This window comes from Schistocerca nitens, chromosome 4, assembly GCF_023898315.1.
Source record: "Schistocerca nitens isolate TAMUIC-IGC-003100 chromosome 4, iqSchNite1.1, whole genome shotgun sequence".
NCBI classification, from domain to species: Eukaryota; Metazoa; Arthropoda; class Insecta; order Orthoptera; family Acrididae; genus Schistocerca; species Schistocerca nitens.
Window position 1 is genome coordinate 832,360,166 of NC_064617.1, and position 19,063 is coordinate 832,379,228.

Genomic DNA, 19,063 nt, shown 5'->3' on the forward strand with positions numbered 1-19,063 from the left:
AAAAATATCTTCAAGACTAAAGGAAATTGACTACATTAACAATGAAACACAGAACCAGCTGAAGGCAATTACATGATGGCCAGAAAAATAAATTAACAGTGATTTGGTAAGTGAAATAACGGTTTTAAAGCAAAATTTTCAATGGACTTGAAACAGAAACTTTTCACCTATGACAGAGGAATGTGGACTGCTTATGAGGAAATAACAAAAGAAACTGAGTATTGTTCAGCAAACAAGGGCATCAGGTATGTCGTTAATTGCTATGAGATAAAGGGAAACAGAGAAGTGGGTAGGGAAACAGACTGAAATGAAATATATAATAATGACTGTAATGAAGATTAATAAAATATAGATAGCTTGAGGATGTCCTTTGCTTGATTCCATGAGATATGACTGAAATAATGACCTTAATGAGGGTAGTAAATAACATTAGGAAACATGTAAAAGCTATAAGATATTGCATGACTGAAAAACTATGACAGTAAACTTTAATAAACGTCTTGTATTCACATTTCATCAAACAAAAATAATAAACTATGTTATTCACTTTAACAGCACAGTTTGATAAAATTTCAACTGTTACAACATAGTGTGTTAGACAACTTACTACTCTGTTATTTGATATGTCTTGTCCTTAGTATGTGACAGACATTCTAGCATGTTTTTGTCCCCAAGACTTTTCTAATTTGCATGATTTTGAATGTTTTATCATTTTGTATTTCTGTTCCTTTTACTATGTTGTAAACTCAACATGTAGAACATGTATAAGCTCTTACCTGCTTGTCTTCTATTGACTATGATACATTTAGAGTAATCATCTTTGTCTTGCCCTTAATTATATTTTCACCAACTTTTGTACTGGGCAACAATTATGATGTTCTCTAGAAACACAGTTTGTAAGTCATGGTTATTATGTGTAAATACAAAATTCTTAAATTATAAGAGCTGTTCATACACTGTGACAGAAAAAAGTCTCAGGCTGATGTTCAGTGGCTTGCTATGATCATTACAATTTCTAAAAGATTATCAATGAGAGGGAGCATAGGACAAATAATAATATCTTTGTGAATTATTTCACTCAATGACAAAAGTTATTAAAACATATCAATTATGATTTGCTAATCATTATATACTGCATTTATTTGTAACAAACATATAGCTCTTTTACAGTACATCTGCTTAATTGAATTAATGTAACATTGGAATACATACAACATGGGTAATTTACAAATAATGATATAACTAATCTTTCCTAAGCTACTAGTCTACAGATCAAGTTTACAGATTTGTGCTAACATAACACTAAATTCTTAAAACTGTATAGAAAAATAGTTCTATATTCTATCTGACATGGGAAATTATTCAGGAGAAAGGCAATATACATCAATACTAAGTTAATCAACTAATATGTACGTTCATGACAATTGTTAACATTAGCAATACAAGCTGTTCTTTATATGATGCAACATAGATCATGCCTCAGGAGTGAGCCACTTCTATCACCATTTTGTTTTCTCTTACTGGGAGATTATGGATGCTAAATAAGTCTTTACCCAGGGTTTCTGTGGTATTTCTGCAGAATGAAACACCATATGCAGTAGTTGAAGATGTAACAAATAAATTTTGAGAAGGAATCATTGGTTACAGTATACTGGTGTCAAATGAAGATACTCACTCTGAATTATTCAGTCTGTAAAGGTACCAGAAATCATTTTCAAAATTTATACTTCTAAAGCTTGAAACATCAGTATAAAACACATTTTGCAGCACTCTGTAACGCATAAATAAATATATACAATTAAATTTTCACTCATGATCTACTATCAAAAGAAGTCACAACAAAAAAACTGAATTTGTGAAGCTGTCTTTTTAAGGAGATTAATAAACCTTTGGTGTTTATTTCTTTAGTTAATTCATCGCTTTTGTTACTAGAGCGAAGTGCATCTTTAATTTCGAATCAGTAGCTGTTGAAGTGGCCAAAACTCGCTGGCAATCCCTGCTCCTTCCTCCAGGCAGCCAGCCGCATGTTGAACCAAGCCTGGAACACAACACCTTTCCTTTTATTAAGTTCTTCTGAGCTGACAAATGGAAAACGGTATTAAATTTAGAATATGGGCGTCACATCAAATGTTTTCAGCCTTTAAAAACAAACTTTAATCTAGCGATATCAGAGCAGTTAACTGAAGCATTTTGTGATGCAGTGACATTTTTAGATTAACCAAATTAATGGTTAACCAAATTGACTTCATGTGAAATCTTAACTAATAAGTCTATATAATGTATGAAGCAGTTTGTAGCCTGTTTGATCCAATTGTAAGAAAAGATTTCAAAAAGCAGACATACCACATCATTACAGTGTGAAATAAAATGCTTCAGGCTGGTCGCAGGATAGCACCAATAGTTTAAACTGTAAAATTAGATTCCCAGAGTTTCTAGTAGCCATTTTATTTTATTTCTTCACAGGACACGAAAGTTTCAAAAGAGGGTTAACTCCCGTTTATGAGTTTATCTGAGAATCATTTTGAACTATAAATCATTTTAATTGGGAAACATGGTGAATGTGATGTACTGGCTAAATTTGTTTCTTGCACAATGCCACAGAAGCAGCATGAAATGGTAAGCAGTTTTCACACCTTCAAAAGTGAACTATTAAAAGAACTGGTGACAAATTCTAGTGCACAAGACTGTTTGCAAAGCAGACTAGCGTTACTTTGAAAGTGTGTCATGAAAGAAACTTTAGGAAAGTTATAAAAAAGACACACATTTGGGACAGTAACTTCTTAAAGCAGAGTCACACTGATTCATTAATATTTGATTCAAATGATGACCGAACCTTTAATGACATTAGTGAAATTATCTATAACACGCTCAAGACTATATTCGCTGCAGGGAGGTACAGAATAATGTAATTATTATAATTGCCCTTTGGTGTCAACAGCTTCTGCTGTCTTCCAATCAGCATTAAATAATGGCTATCTCAACTCGCTCCATTTCAAACCATGATACTCATCGTGGATGGTGAAGGAATCCTATTTGTTAGGTGCACTGAAACAGTTTGCAAATGCCTACACAATCAATAACATGGCGAATTTTGCTGCTCAGATTGTGTCCTAAATCGTTTATATAGATAAGGAACAGCAGAGGGCCTGTAACACTACATTGTGGAACAGCAGAAATCACTTTTGTTTTACTCGATGACTTTGGTCAAATGGCCGGCCGAAGTGGCCGTGCGGTTAAAGGCGCTGTAGTCTGGAACCGCGAGACCGCTACGGTCGCAGGTTCGAATCCTGCCTCGGGCATGGATGTTTGTGATGTACTTAAGTTAGTTAGGTTTATCTAGTTCTAAGTTCTAGGGGACTAATGACCTCAGCAGTTGAGTCCCATAGTGCTCAGAGCCATTTGAACCATTTTTTTTTTGGTCAAATGGTCAAATTGCTCTAAGCACTATAGGACTTAACACCTGAGGTCATCAGTCCCCTAGATTTAGAACTACTTAAACCTAACTAACCTAAGGACATCACACACATCCATGCCCGAGGCATGATTCGAACCTGCGACCATAGCAGCAGCGCGGTTCCGGACTGAACTGCCTAGAACCACTCTGCCACAGCGGCTGGCTCGATGACTTTCCATCAGTTATTACGAACTGTGACCTCTCTGACAGGAAACCACGAACCCAGTTACATAACTAAGACGATATTCCACAAGCAAGCAATTTCACTACAAGCCGCTTATGTGGTACAGTGTCAAAAGCATTCTGGAAATATAGAAATACGAAATCAATTTGAAATCCCCTGTCTGTAGCACTCAACACTTCGTACTAACAATAAGTCACATGTGGCACAGTTCTCAGAGTAACCATACTCGTGGATCTACAGCGTGAATGAAGGAAGCCCGTTAGCACTGATGTAAAGTGGTGTTTTATTTGTGAAGTATGCAGCCAGCAACATTAGACTAGTACTCGCTCCATTTCTGATATCTAGGGTGTATTTGTCCGACGGTTGTATAGAAATATTGCTGTACCATGAGTCGACGTGCAGACTTGATGCAATAGCAAACAGAAGCTATAGTGTTTGGACATACCCATTATCACAACGTAAATAAAGTTAGCCGATTTATTGTTATATCAACACTCAACATAGGGTGTTCAGCGTGTCCCCAAGGAGCGGCGTACCACTTGCAACTATGTAAGACGCCGTAAGAACAGTGGTCGTAAAGATATACCTTTTAATGACAGTCGGTTTGAAAAACGATAGGAATATTACCGCTGCTGCCAGTAAATGCACCTCCATCTCAGCCAACTACCTGGAGAAAAGAGAAAACTGTAACGGGAACTGCATTCAGCGTCCATTTGGTGTAGGGTACCTATTAGAAGGACATTTCTCACATTGGCACCTAAAACTACAAAATTGTGGCAAGGCCGTTGGCACATATTCAGATTACCGTAAACATTAACGATGATGCATGCCGTCCAACTCTCCCAATTTAGGCGAAAAACTCCCGCTTTTCAACTTTTTCTCCCGCCTCCCAATTATTTCATTTCTCCCGATATTTAGTTGTAGTTGTTGTGGTCTTCAGTCCAGAGACTGGTTTGATGCAGCTCTCCATGCTACTCTATCCTGTGCAACCTTCTTCATCTCCCAGTACCTACTGCAATCGACACCCTTCCGAGTCTGTTTAGTGTATTCATCTCTTGCTCTCCCTCTACGATTTTTACCCTCCACGCTTCCCTCCAATAGTAAATTGGTATCCCTTGATGCCTCAGAATATGTCCTACCAACCGATCCCTTCTTCTAGTCAAGTTGTGCCACAAATTTCTCCTCTCCCCAATTCTATTCAATACCTCCTCATTAGTTATGTGATGTACCCATCTAATCTTCAGCATTCTTCTGTAGCACCACATTTCGAAAGCTTCTATTCTCTTTTTGTCCAAACGATTTAGTGTCCATGTTTCACTTCCATACATGGCTACGCTCCATACAAATACTTTCAGAAACGACTTCCTGACACTTAAATCTATACTCGATGTTAACAAATTTCTCTTCTTCAGAAATGCTTTCCTTGCCATTGCCAGTCTACAATTTATATCCCCTCTACTTCGACCATCATCAGTTATTTAACTCCCCAACTATCGTCAATTCGAATACATTTGTTTCGAAAACCCACCATTTCAGTTTTTTGGTCAATGATCCGAAGTCCTTCGCTCATTAGTCACTTTTAATCGACATATGTATCGAAATTTATAGAAATCACTAAGTCCCGTGTGAGCTGTTTACCGACGGTGCTTTTTGCACATTCACGCGCCTTCTGTGAAATATATACTCGTATTGGTGAGTGTTGTTCTCCGTTTAGACCTATGTCTGTGTGTTGTCATTGTGTTTAAATGAAGTCTCTTATTATTCTCCGTTTTTATAACCGCTATAAATCTTTAGAGTTGATAACTGACAGTGTTATTTTGTTACCTGAATCTGGGAAAGGATTTATTTTCGTGTAAGCAGTTGTTTCACTTTTATCTTATTGACCATATTCATAGAATTTGAATTGGTGTTTTGTTCCTCATTATGGTAAAAAAAATATATATAACGCTGTCTTCTTGAAGCAAATTTTCGGAACAGTTTCCGTGCATTATCGAGCCTAGCAAAGGTCCGTCGTTTGCATTTTGTAGGTTTTGCCGATGTGAAATCTGTATATCACACGATGGAAAACAAATATTTCAAAACACGTGGAAATAAAAAACCACCGAGAAAATATTAACTTCGTGAATAACAGTAAAAAAAAAAAACTGCGATTCAATGATGGAAGTGAAAGTTACTTATTAGCGTGGCGGGCCGACACAAAAAGTCAAAGATCGAAATATGGTGGTATAAACTTACGGTCGAACTATGATAACGGAATAGATGGTAGGCTAAATGTTTTCTATTACGTGTATCTGTGCGCTATGCACCAGTCCGCCATAGGTAAGTGGTTGTCTTTCCATAATTTTACGAATCAACGTTTTGGATAGTTCTAATGCTTTTATTTTCATTTTTATAGCACTTTATAGCTTTGTGACGTCACAGGGGAAGACTTCAGATGTCTCGAGAATATACTGAAAATGAGCCGCAGTTTCTGATCATTCATACCTCCCGACTTTTAAAACTGAATCTCCTGCTGTTTTATTTTTGAAAGTTGGCAGGTGCTGACGTTTATCTCAGCTCTCGGTATCCGAGTTCAGCACTGGTATGTGGCATGTCTACGCGCAGTTGTTGTAAATTACAAGGTTGCGGCTTATGGACATGGAGCACCTAGTACCCGAAAGCATTTCAGGTTTGTTCAATGGTATACAGCTCAGGCGAAGTTTTAGTGGCCAACACATCAACGTGATTTCACCTTCTTGCTTTTCAAACGACGGTAGCCCCATTCTGGCCTTGTAATATGGGCAGTTATACTGCTGGAAGATGCCATTGCCGTCGGAGAGGACAACAAGTTCGAACGGATGCAGATAGTCCAAAATAATGTTCGCCTAGTCCGTAGCTGGCATGGTACCTTCAACTTCTATCACAGGTACCAAGGAAACCCAGGAGAAGTTTCCTACAGCATAATGCTGCCCCCAGCAGCCTGTGTCCATTGACCGGTGGACGTTTCGAGCAACTGTTCGCCTGGATAACAGTGGATGGCGCATTTGGACCCAACTGTCGACTTAGTCTAACAACAAACGTGATTTATCCGACCTGGCTATAAAGTTCCAGAGATCCAATGTCCAGTCTCCAAGATCTCGTGCCCACTGCAATTGTAATTTACTATGTCATTGAATCAAAATGGGAACACATATCGGTCGTCAAAAATATGCACAGAATGGTGTGTTCAGATACACTTTGTCGTCAGAGCTGCCACCGATTGACACCAACCGTGCTTCACACAGCGGGCAGCCCATCACATTTTGTGATAGCCATGGACGTCCAACACTTTGTCGCCTACTTGTGGGTTTTCATTGTCCTTCGAGTACTTTCGACCGATGCTACGACAGTAGCACGCCAATAATCGACCAGCTTCGCCGTTTACCACATGCTCTCTCAAAGGCGCACGGCCATAACGATGTACAGTTTGTCAAAGTCGCGTATGTCATTGGATTTCCCACATGCGGCCTGGAATGGGCTCTGCTTACACGATACTTTTGAGGTGGCCCCACAACCAGAAATCGCACAGGTTGAGATCCGATGAACGAGCAGGCTATTCAGCTGGTCCCCTCCATCGACCACGGAAGACACAGTTAAGATGCGTCAGGACGTTAACGGCTGGAGCACCATCGTCTAGCAGCCACATAACCCTTCGAATATCTACATCCATAATCCGCAAGCCACCCGGCGGTGTGTGGCGGAGGGTACTTCGAGTACCTCTATCGGTTCTCCCTTCTATTCCAGTCTCGTATTGTTCGTGGAAAGAAGGATTGTCGGTATGCCGTTGTGTGGGCTCTCATCTTTCTGATTCTGTCCTCATAGTCTCTTCGCGAGATATACGTAGGAGGGAGCAATATAGTGCTTGACTCCTCGGTGAAGGTATGTTCTCGAAACTTCAACAGAAGCCCGTACTGAGCTACTGAGCGTCTCTCCTGCAGAGTCTTCTACTGGAATTTATCTATCATCTCCGTAACGCTTTCGCGATTACTAAATGATCCTGTAACGAAGCGCGCTGCTCTCCGTTGGATCTTCTCTATCTCTTCTATCAACCCTATCTGGTACGGATCCCACACTGCTGAGCAATATTCAAGCAGTGGGCGAACAAGCGTACTGTAACCTACTTCCTTTGTTTTCGAACTGCATTTCCTTAGGATTCTTCCAACGAAACTCAGTCTGGCATCTGCTTTACCGACGATCAACTTTATGTGATCATTCCATTTTAAATCACTCCTAATGCGTACTCCCAGATAATTTATGGAACTAACTGCTTCCAGTTGCTGACCTGCTATATTGTAGCTAAATGATAAAGGACCTTTCTTTCTATGTATTCGCAGCACATTACACTTGTCTACATTGAGATTCAATTGCCATTACCTGCACCATGCGTCAATTCGTTGCAGATCCTCCTGCATTTCAGTACAATTTTCCATTGTTACAACCTCTCGATATACTACAGCATAATCCGCAAAAAGCCTCAGTGAATTTCCGTTGTTATCCACAAGGTCATTTATGTATATTGCGAATAGCAACGGTCCTATGACACTCCCTTGCGGCACAACTGAAATCACTCTTACTTCGGAAGACTTCTCTCCATTGAGATTAAAAAGACACTTCTTCCAGCAGCGGTCGCAATGTCACCCGCAAGAAACGCCGATACTTACGACCTATTAGGCGACATGGAGGGAACGCTGGTCCCAAAATACGGTTTCCAATTATCCTGGCCTACACATTCCGGTTGCACCGATTCGAACACGGAACCATTGTGTACAACGCTGTGTAACATCCATTACAAGGTGAGTCAGCAAGAGAAGTGAATCGGACATAACATTACTAATTACTATGACAGGAGAGGGCGCTAGAGCCTGACGTAAGAGGAACAGTATCACCCTCAAGGAGGAAACCATGCATGTAACTGTGGCTGCATGGTACACCGCGTATTCGACCGCAGTCTCTGTTACGAAGTATGACTGAATAAATGGTCTCTAGCATGCGTTTCCGGACGTAAGTTCTTTACACCTTTTTTGTTCCGTATCCGCTCATCGATCAGTTCCTAGAGTTTGTACACGGTAGAAAAAATCACCCTATCCACTAGAGGGAATTCAGTCTCTGGGTTGGCTGACCAGTACAGCAGCCATTAACACGGGAACTTCGTAACTTTACTGGCTCTTCTGGAAGAATAAAAGTAAACCTCGTGTGGTACCTACATAAGACTCCCGCTGACTTGGGAACGTAATAGAATTACTGGCTGTTCCGTAAGAACAAAGAGAAACCCATATCTGCTGCTGACACATTGCTCAGCCTGGGACGAACCCCCCCTCACCTGGACTTGCCGCTCGTCGAGCCCCGTCTCGGCGGCGAGCAGGATGAGGTCCGTTGGGTGGGGGTTCTTGAGGCGCTGGAACTGCGCCTCCAGCACGCTCGCCTGGTCCGGCGTCAGCGACGGCGGCGGCGTCGAGCTGTTGCTGCCTGGAGACAGCTGCGGAGACACGGACCTCAGCATCTGCAACACCAGCGCCACACCGCCACGTCACTTCACTGCTGTGAGCCGACGTCCAGAGAGGGAATGTCGCATAAAGGACATTGTTACCAAGCTAGCTTGCACTGCTGAAGTCATGCAATCAGCAATAACGAACAATGAACTGACACCGTCCCTTTGAAATCCACGAATGTTAGCGGCTAAAACATTAAGCTGTCCTCAACCTGAAGGCGGGCTTCAACACCACAGTGCTGTACTTGACACAGTCCTATTGGACGTGGCATAATATTCACTTGCCGTCGTCTTATGTAAGAGCTCACCCACTCAGTTAAATGGGCAACTAAAGTTCAGCAGGATTCCGAATCGTAGTGTAACGTAGCGTTTTTCGCATTAATAAATCACTGCTGGAGATGAAAGAAACCAACTAACAAAGTTAAATCGATACTTTTTTTAACCTTACTACTTAATTTGGAGTTGTGAAAAGTCTCGTTAGGTCACGTTACAGTGTACATGACATAGTGGAGCATTCAAGTTTCCCTTTCTCTGATTATCGCTTGGTAAAAAAAGTGTGATTCAGCTTTTATTTCTTCACTGTCTGGAAGATTGGAAGAACTTCATTATGTACAAGGGCTATTCGAAAAGTAAGATCTGATCGGTCACCACAGCGAAAATCAAAAACGCTTTGTTTGCAACACCTTCCAGCTACTTCTCTACATAGTCGCCGCTTCGACAGACATCTGTCGTAGCACTGTACCAACTTCAAAGTATCCTAGTCATAGAAGACAGCCGCCAGTGCTTTCTGCCAAATCTCCATGCTGATCTGCAGCTTGTTGTCTGTGCCAAAATGTCTTCATAGCCAGCGGCTCATGTCAGCAGAGATGAAAATAAAGGGAGCCTTCCCGGGCTGTATGATGGGTGGTCAAACACTTCCCATCGAAAACGCTGCGGGAGCGTCCTGTGCGACCGAGAACTGTCTGAAGCAGGAGATTTATGACAGTTCCATTGTGTGGGCTCCATGAAATGAAGTGAAGTCTCTCAGAGGCACTCATACCTTTCGGGAGACACTATTTTCGAGGCACCTCTACCTGCTAATTGGGCGCTCAGAACTGAAACGAGCGACGTGAAGCGATCGACGGACATACCAGAGACACTGTCCAACATATCTATGCTAAACTTCGCCGTTATTTCCATTTCGCGATTGATCGGACCTTGTATATATGTTGTATGTTAACTGGGGACCTAGAAACGACGGAGAGGCTCCGTCCCCGCCGCAGCCACAGTGGTCCACAACCCCACGACGACTACTGCAGTCCACTTCACCCCTCCGCCACCCCACACCGAACCAGGGGTTATTGTGCGGTTCGGCCCCAGGTGGACCCCCCAGGGAACGTCTCACTCCAGACGAGTGTTTGCGTGGCAGAGTAATGGTGGTGTACGCGTATGTGGAGAACTTGTTTGTGCAGCAATCGCCGACATAGTGTAGCTGAGGCGGAATAAGGGGAAGCAGCCCGCATTCGCCGAGGCAGATGGAAAACCGCCTAAAAACCATCCACAGACTGGCCGGCTCACCGGACCTCGACAGAAGTCCGCTGGGCGGATTCGTGCCGGGGACCAGGCGCTCCTTTCCGCTCCGGAAAGCCGTGCGTTAGATCGATCGGCTAACCGGGCGGGCTTGATCGGTGATCGGACCTTACTTCACGAATAGCCCCCGTACAACGTCTCTTAAAAAATTCAGGAACAACTTTAATGGATTTTCTTCGTGTTGATGAGACTAGTTTGCAGCATAACGTAGTTACTGTGAGTATTAGTTTGGTAAGAAGCAAAGATTTCTCCTATTTGAATCTAATTACCAATGTGGAAGATAACCCTCCCAACAAATATGATCAAGGGTCATTAAAAAAATCACAAATTTAACATATGTTGTCTTCATAACAGCACAATCCAATTGTCACAAATATATGACTGATCTAGTCTGCCTCAGAAGCTAAAAACGTAATTTCTATGATAGATCACGCGAAGACTGCACTTAATATGGCCAATATGTGCCTTAGTCGAATAAAATATTGGGGCTAGAAAATTGCCTAGCCGATAAATAATTACACGACACGTAATAAGAAGGGAAAAAGAAAACCAGAGGATGTATAGCGTCTTCATAACACTAACGAAAACTTAGAAACACTTATTACTGTACCTTAGTATTTGAAGCAGATAAAGGAAATTCTGTCGTTAAAAGCGTTGTTAAAGACATTAATAAAAAGTGTAACAAATGCAATTTTAGCAGCAAAAGAACCAAATAGGTTACTTTGAACGTAAAAATGTGTTTCTTGCAATATTTAAGAGCTGCAAAGCTTGGTGCACTGAAACTTATGTATTATGTTTATGTTTGCGCCTTGATCAGAATGCTGTTGATAATAATTTTCATGATTTTAAATGGCTACAGTAGGAAGCTATCGGCGGCTATGGTTAAGCGCATGAGAATAATGTGAAGGTTTTCCTCACTCAAGAACATTAGCAGTCGTTTTTTTTTCTAAAAGACATCCCATCTCACGCCATGTTCTTTCGGATGGTGATAGCTTTGGGCAGTACACTGGGTTTCGCCCTCCTGCAGGTAATACAGATTAGAGCTTTTGAGGCACACAAACTGGAAATTATGGAGCGTAAGCGTCATGCTGCACTGCATACAAATAAAGCTACTTACGTTTAGTATTATTTAATGTTTGGGCATTGAATAAGGATGAACATCGGATTTTGAAGTTTTATTCACATGTGGGATGCAGGAGTATGTCAGTAATAATATAATGACGGTCTCTTTTTCGTAATTTGGTTTTTATGAATCAGTGGAATGATTAATGAGCATCAGTGACAGGTAAAGAGAATGTCATGTTTGCAGCTTAACTGTTTTATATTCTCTATAGATACTACTAGTATTCATATGAATTTTTATAAGCTAGTGGGAGATGGTAATGCTACTGGACAGTTCTGAAGATTAGATGGGTAAATCCAATAATGCGTAAACGGGTACTGAGTTTCGCAGAGAAAAATTTTATGACTCCATTTGACTGAATGAAGGGATAGGTTGACAGGACACAGAAAAATGCACAAAGAAATAGTTAATTTGGTAATGGAGGGAAATTTTGAGGTAAAAATTATAAAGGGAAACAAGACCCGAATACATTAACCAAGCTCACATGGATTAAGGTGCAATAGTTGCGGATATATATAAAAAAAAAAACATTTTCAAGATAGACTAGTGTAGGGAGCTGCATCAAAATACTCTTCGGACTGATGACTGTAGCAATTACCAACAGTGACATGTTATACGAGATAGCAGGAAAGAGTACGTTACATTCAATTTAAACTAAATATTCAGATTCACTTGACTTATTACTGATTTACGATGGATGTTCAATTGCTTATCGAATGTGTACTCAGTTAATGTTTTGCTTTTCTCTAAAGATCTTAGTAAAGGCTTGGCTTAAGATACCGTATCTAAGCCAAGTAGCCTTTTGAACTTCGGTTACTAATACCATGATTTTACTGCTTATTTCAATACCACGCATTTGTAATTTGTACACAGTGCTATCATAATACTAATTCTCTTCTACATACCTGTAGGCAACAGATCCGTTTTATATGCGTCACAGGATTCTCGACACTTGTTGCTCACACGTCTAACTGGACCGACTTTCAGGTTTAACCGAAATTTGTGGGACTTCAAAGGATTTTTCGAATGCTGAAGTTGGGAAAGTAGATTTTCTCTAAATTTTGTTGAATGAATAATTACACAAGCGTGCAGATTTATAGTTTCCATTTTTTTCTTAATCATTTTAGATGATAATGGTTTTTGATATCCTAAGTTCAGATTTTTTCCTAATCATTGTAGTTGATTATAATGTTTTTTGATACGTTAAGTTCAGAAATGATAAGGGTTTCCTTCTAACACATAAGGTTTCTTCACAAAGCAGTGACGAAGGTACAGAAATTTCATACAAAACACATGCATTCACATTAGATTGGCCAGGTGCTAGTAGGAATTGAGCACTGAAGGTTGTGCACAAACTTAACTATAGATAAAGACAATTCATCCATTCCAGGAATCAAGGATCTCGTCGATTTTGCCTGCTATCGACATTGATATTCGCAATATATTGGCCACAGGGATTCTAAGACTTTCAAGAATGTTTTATTTTCGAGCCTGAAGTCGGATAACAAATGACAAAAGATATATTTTTTCGTACAATGTAATTACAGATTAACAGTTTTCTGATTTTTCCCTTTACTTGTACTATGAAATTTCATTATTCTACATCAAGGGAGAGTGCCATCTAGGTTATAATGGGTGAGTTTGAGAGTATCAAAATATGTGACAAAATAGCCGTATTTGTTGATTGCATTGACTTAAAATTCAATGTTTATAACACCGCCAGAAGGCCGCAGACCCTACTATGTGACATAAATTTCAACTTGATATGTCTATCTCTTCCTGGGATAAAGGGGTCTTAACAGATGGACGGACATTCAGACAATCTGATAATAAATGACAAAATATTTTATTTCGTGTGATATATTTACAAATTAACAATTTTCGTGTTTTCTTCTCTCGTTGTACTGTGAAACATTGCTTCGTGGTAAATTTCATTATTCTAGGTCAACGGGAGTTTTGATGAGTGAGTTTGTGAGTATCAAAATATTTTATATAAATGACCTTAGCTTTTGGTTGCATTGACTAAAAATGTTTACTTTTTTACACCGCTAAGGGACCGTAGACCTTAATATGAGACATAAATTTCAACTTGGCGCGTCTATCCATTCCTGAGAAAAATAGTTTTGAACCGTCGGATGGAGAAACAAACAGATAGACGGACGGGCAACAAAGTGATTCTATAACGATTTCGTTTTTTCCACCTGAGGTACGAAACCCTCAAAGAATGATAAAATAAGACACTCCTAACATTATAATGGAGAATTATGTCTTCAGGTCTAATAGAAAGGTATAAATCCTAATGTCTCTTCTTATTCCCCGCATTTCTCCGTTGCGTGCAATGATTGATGACTCTCCTTGTGCAGCATCCAGAAATAGTCGGCTGTCAGGCTGATATCACATCGGTCCTGGTACCCCAGTTTCATACGTGTAATCTTTTGATGGAAACTTCCTCCCTTTTCGCCCCTCACACAATTCAGATGTTTGGTCTCGAAAATTGTTGACGCAGGAGTCTACAAAGTGCAACTTCAAGATCATGGAGGCATCCACAGCTTCGAAATTATGCAACATGCTTCTTCCTGTATTCTCGTAATCAAGGTCTTCGCACTTGCCAAGAAACTTGTTGACAACTTGTTTAAAGGATATGCATGATGATCTTTCAGTTTCATTCATATTGTCTTCAAATGTCTCGTCTTTCATTAGTTAGGGCTGAAGAACCACCCCCATCTTTCCTCTTAGTTTCTTATAGCCTCGGTAACTTACTTGCCACATGCTTCAAAGTGTCACCATCTTTTGGCAGGACTTCAATATATTGTTTCATAGTGCTAAGTTTTATGTGAAATAGAGAAAGAAGTTTTCTTTAGGTCCACCTTCTCATCGAATAGTACGTTTTCCCTCCAACTTCAGGCGTTCTAACTGGCCAGGCTTTATGAGACCAGTGTTAGACATTTGCACGTCTGTCCCATTCGAGTAGGAAGCAGACGTCCTTTCTCGCAACGTGAACTCACTCGAGGTGGCGGCCATGACTACGCCAAATTACACTTCTTTGATAATCAGAGCTTGTCCGCTACTGCTTTTTCACTAGAAGTTTGCCACAGATATATCAGAAGTAGTCAGGAGAATTAATATTATCTCTGGAAGCCATAGAATTAGCAAATGAAGGCACCAGTCGATTTATAGCTCGGTATATAAGAGAAACATACAAGCGTCAACATTACAATACAACCGAAATATATAGGTAACTGCATTACAGACTATAAAATGATAGTTGCATCCCCGTGGCGGTAGGCTAGGTAAGTCTCTCACAATCGACAACGCCCACTACGAAAAAAAGAGTAAAGAGTTTCTAGAATACCAGAGACAATGTTATGGCGTGATGTGGTTCCCATTTCCCAGGTGTCTTGTATCGACATCAGGAGGCTTTATCGCGTCAAGTCACGCATTAATTTCAAGTAGCAGATGAATTATACACCACTTGCGGATTTATTTAAGCAGACAAATCTATAGATAAAACTGCAGTACAGCCGGTCACCTCCATCTGTGTAATAGCTATCTCGACAGATCATTAAACTCTGTTGAAAGCCAGACGTTCACGGTGTTCAGAAGAGAAAACAGTTATTGTTTTCATAAGAGGAAGATAAGGCACATAAGTAAAGCAGTTACAAACCCGAAAGTTTGTTTGCATACAATAACCTAAAAAATGAGAGTGATAAGAAGAGCAAACTGGCTTAATAAGAACGGCTTGAGGACAAATGCAAGCATTTAGAAACATATATCACTAGGGGAAAGATAGATACCGCCTACAGGAAAACTGAAGACATCTTTAGAGAAAAGAGCAGCAGTTATATGAATATCAAGAGCTCGGATGGAAAACCAGTCGTAAGCAAAACGAAGGGAAATCTGGAAGGAGGGAGGAGTATATAGAGGGTCTATACAAGGGTGATGTACTTGAGGGGAATGTTATAGAAGTGGAAGAGGACGTAGATGAAGATGAGGTGGGAGATATGATACTGGAAAAAGAATTTGACAGGGCACTGAAACACTTAAGTCGAAGGAAGATCCCGGGAGTAGACGACATTCCGTCAGAGCTACTGACAGCCTTGAGAGAGCGACCTACGAGGTGTGGCTAGAAAGAAACCGGACTAGTACTGGTGAAACAATAAAACGAATGCAATAAGGCTGAAAGTCGCGTGGCCTGTCACGTGACTCTCGCTCCGCCTACTGCTCGAGTTTCATCTGCCTCCTGCACTCAGTCTGCCCGTGGCGTCTGTTTTAAGTAGTTGACATTTTGTCTGTGCGTCGGAAAATGTTGAGTGTACAGAAAGAACAGCGTGTTAACATCAAATTTTGTTTCAAACTAGGAAAATCTGCAAGTGAAACGTTTGTAATGTTACAACAAGTGTACGGCGATGATTGTTTATCGCGAACACAAGTGTTTGAGTGGTTTAAACGATTTAAAGATGGCCGCGAAGACACCAGTGATGACACTCGCACTGGCAGACCATTGTCAGCAAAAACTGATGCAAACATTGAAAAAATCGGTAAACTTGTTCGACAAGATCGCCGTTTAACAACCAGAGCAGTGTCTGAGTTAACAGGAGTTGACAAGGAAAGTGTCGAACAAGTTTTCTATCTAGAAAAATAGATAGATTGATGGGACACATTGAGTCATCAAGGTATCACCAATTTAGTACGAAGTGTGGGAGGTCAAAACTCTAGAGGGAGACCAAGAGATGAATACACTAAGCAGATTCTGAAGAATGTGGGTTGCAGTAGTTATTCGGAGATATAGAGGCTTGGAGAGTATAGAGTAGCATAGAGAGCTGCTTCAAACCAGTCTTAGACTGAAGATCACAGCAACAATAACAACAACAGCAACAACAACAGTGCTTTACTAGCCATGGCCCTGTTGGAGATGGTATGCTCTTGTCTTCCTCCGATACAAGTATCGACTCATTCAGTCAATTATATGTAGAGCAATACTGACCATAGTGCGACCAAACTTTTTCAGATAGACAAACTATTCATGTTAATAGGCAGAAATAACTGAATACCAGATTGTTGAATTTGTATCCTGACACCTAAGCAGCCACGAAATCAAAAAAATACAGTCCTTTAGAGCTGTAAAAATGTATCCAGATACCGGAAATTTAGAGAGAAAAAAATGGTTCACATGGCTCTAAGCAATATGGAACTTAACATCTGAGGTCATCAGTCCCCTAGACGTAAACTACTTAAACCTAACTAACCTAAGGACATCACACACATCCATACCCGAGGCAGGATTCGAACCTGCGACCATAGTAGCAGCGCGGTTCCTGACCGAAGCGCCTAGAACCGCTCGGCCACAGCGGCCAGCAATTTAGAGACAGGTCAGACTGGCGAGATAAGCAGATAAAACTTTAATCCAATATGAATGTGAAACACGACGACTGTGATGAATAAAGGTTTCCAGAAAACACTACAACTTGTCGCCTTTTGTTTTATTCCTCAAATTTTATTTTACCTTACCAGTTGCAAATCGTCTAGTGATTTATCATAAGATGGTACATATGTATTGAAAGTTTTCAACACTGTGGAGGTCGTGTAGGGTTATTATAGTATCTGTTGGTTTGCTCTTGGTGTACACATTTTTCTGGAAAACAACGTATTTTTCTCTCCACAAAGTTAGCCATAGGTAATAACTTACATATGCTTTATGTCTCGTAAAGTATGTGGAAGTTGTTACCTGTGGCTACTTTTGTGTTGTAAAATTAACGTCACTGGGAAACATAAATTGTTTTCCAGAATAGTGCGTGCGCCAAGAACAAACGAACAGATACTAATAACTTTACACGACCCTCACAGTGCTGCAAACGTGCAATGAGACTGTACCATCTGATGATGAATCACTAGGCGATTCGAAAGGAAAAATAGAAATAGAAGAATAAAACATAGGCGACTGGTTGCAGCGATTTCTGGGAAACCTTTATACGCAGATAAATTGCTACACAAAAAGGCGATGTGGAAGAAGGAACGTTTGCAAAGGAACACAGCTGCAGTTATTGGGACATCTGTAGCAGACGGTCAGTTGCCTGGCTGAGGAATGTGGGACAAAGCCATTAGGGTAATGGGAGGTGGGCGCCAGCGTTTAGGCTAATACAGGGCCCCGCATTGCGGCTGCCGCGATAGGCCCGAAGGCACTCACTCCGTTGTTTAAGAAGAGTGGACCAGTCTGGCACGCCCCGGCCGTTACCGCGTGGCGACGTGGTGCAGTAAAAGTCCCGGTCACTTGGCGAAGCACGCGCAATGAAATGCCAATCCTACTCCGTAACTGTGATCGCTAAAGCACACCCGTGAGGTGGCGCCTGACTCGGGAGGTAGCAGTTCGAATCCTGCTAATTGTAGTGTCCCTTTCGCAATATTCACCATTATCGAGGTGAAACATAAATAAAAATGACTGTATGTGACTCAAAATGAACTGCAAACATCGATTTATCTGCGAAAGATAATAACACTAACTGTAAAAATATACAATATAGATCGATAGATGCAGAAAAGACATTATTTTTATTGTATGAGATTATAATGTGTAAGTAATTAAAAGAAGTATTATTATCTTTGTAAGAGTATAAAACACAATGCAATGCTCATTCTTCTGTCTAGTCTGTTTTGTTCTGTTCGTTCTGGTGTTAGCTGGAATAAGGTACGCAAGCTATTGTGCTGCGCTAGCATTTGTTTCTGTCGTAACGTAATTGCAAATATTTAATGGTGTAAACTGTGTCCTAGAAAGAATATATTAGTATAAAGTGATCTCCGTGTGTTATTTCAAGAACCTACGCCACATTTATCTTATGAAAAGAATATTTAATGAAAATTATTTAGCATGTTTCTAGCTGCTGCGGAGCGCGTAACAGTGATCTCTGACTGTTAACAATTAGCCGCCATTACGCGGTACATTTGAAAATATTTTTTCACAGCAAAATGTCTGATAGCCGGAGCGGAAGAAATTATGTAAAAATATTCAGTGAGATTAATTGAAGGAATCCAGTGAAATAATTTTATTAAAACTTGTCTATTTTCTGTGATAGTAATAATTTCAGACCAGTGCACTGGAGCTGAGTAATACTACGCTATTGCATTTACAGTACTTTGTAGGGAGCCTGGCGCTCGATAAAACCAGATATAATACGTAATTGGCAACCTACGAAATTCATTATTTTGCTTATTATATCTCTTTTGTATTTTTTT

The 19,063-nt window shown here is 40.4% G+C and overlaps 1 protein-coding gene across 1 annotated transcript in view; it reads right to left on the reverse strand.

Annotated features, from left to right (window-relative positions):
* Positions 1-471: 471 nt before the first annotated feature.
* Positions 472-19,063, reverse strand: part of LOC126253263 (homeodomain-only protein-like) — a 389,905-nt gene continuing 371,313 nt past the window's right edge. The window contains exons 3-4 of the mRNA XM_049954473.1: positions 8,977-9,156; positions 472-2,038 (exon numbers count right to left, since the gene is read on the reverse strand). Of these exons, the coding sequence (XP_049810430.1) occupies positions 1,958-2,038; positions 8,977-9,156 (261 nt within the window). The 3' untranslated portion in view covers positions 472-1,957. The remainder of the gene's footprint in view (positions 2,039-8,976; positions 9,157-19,063) is intronic.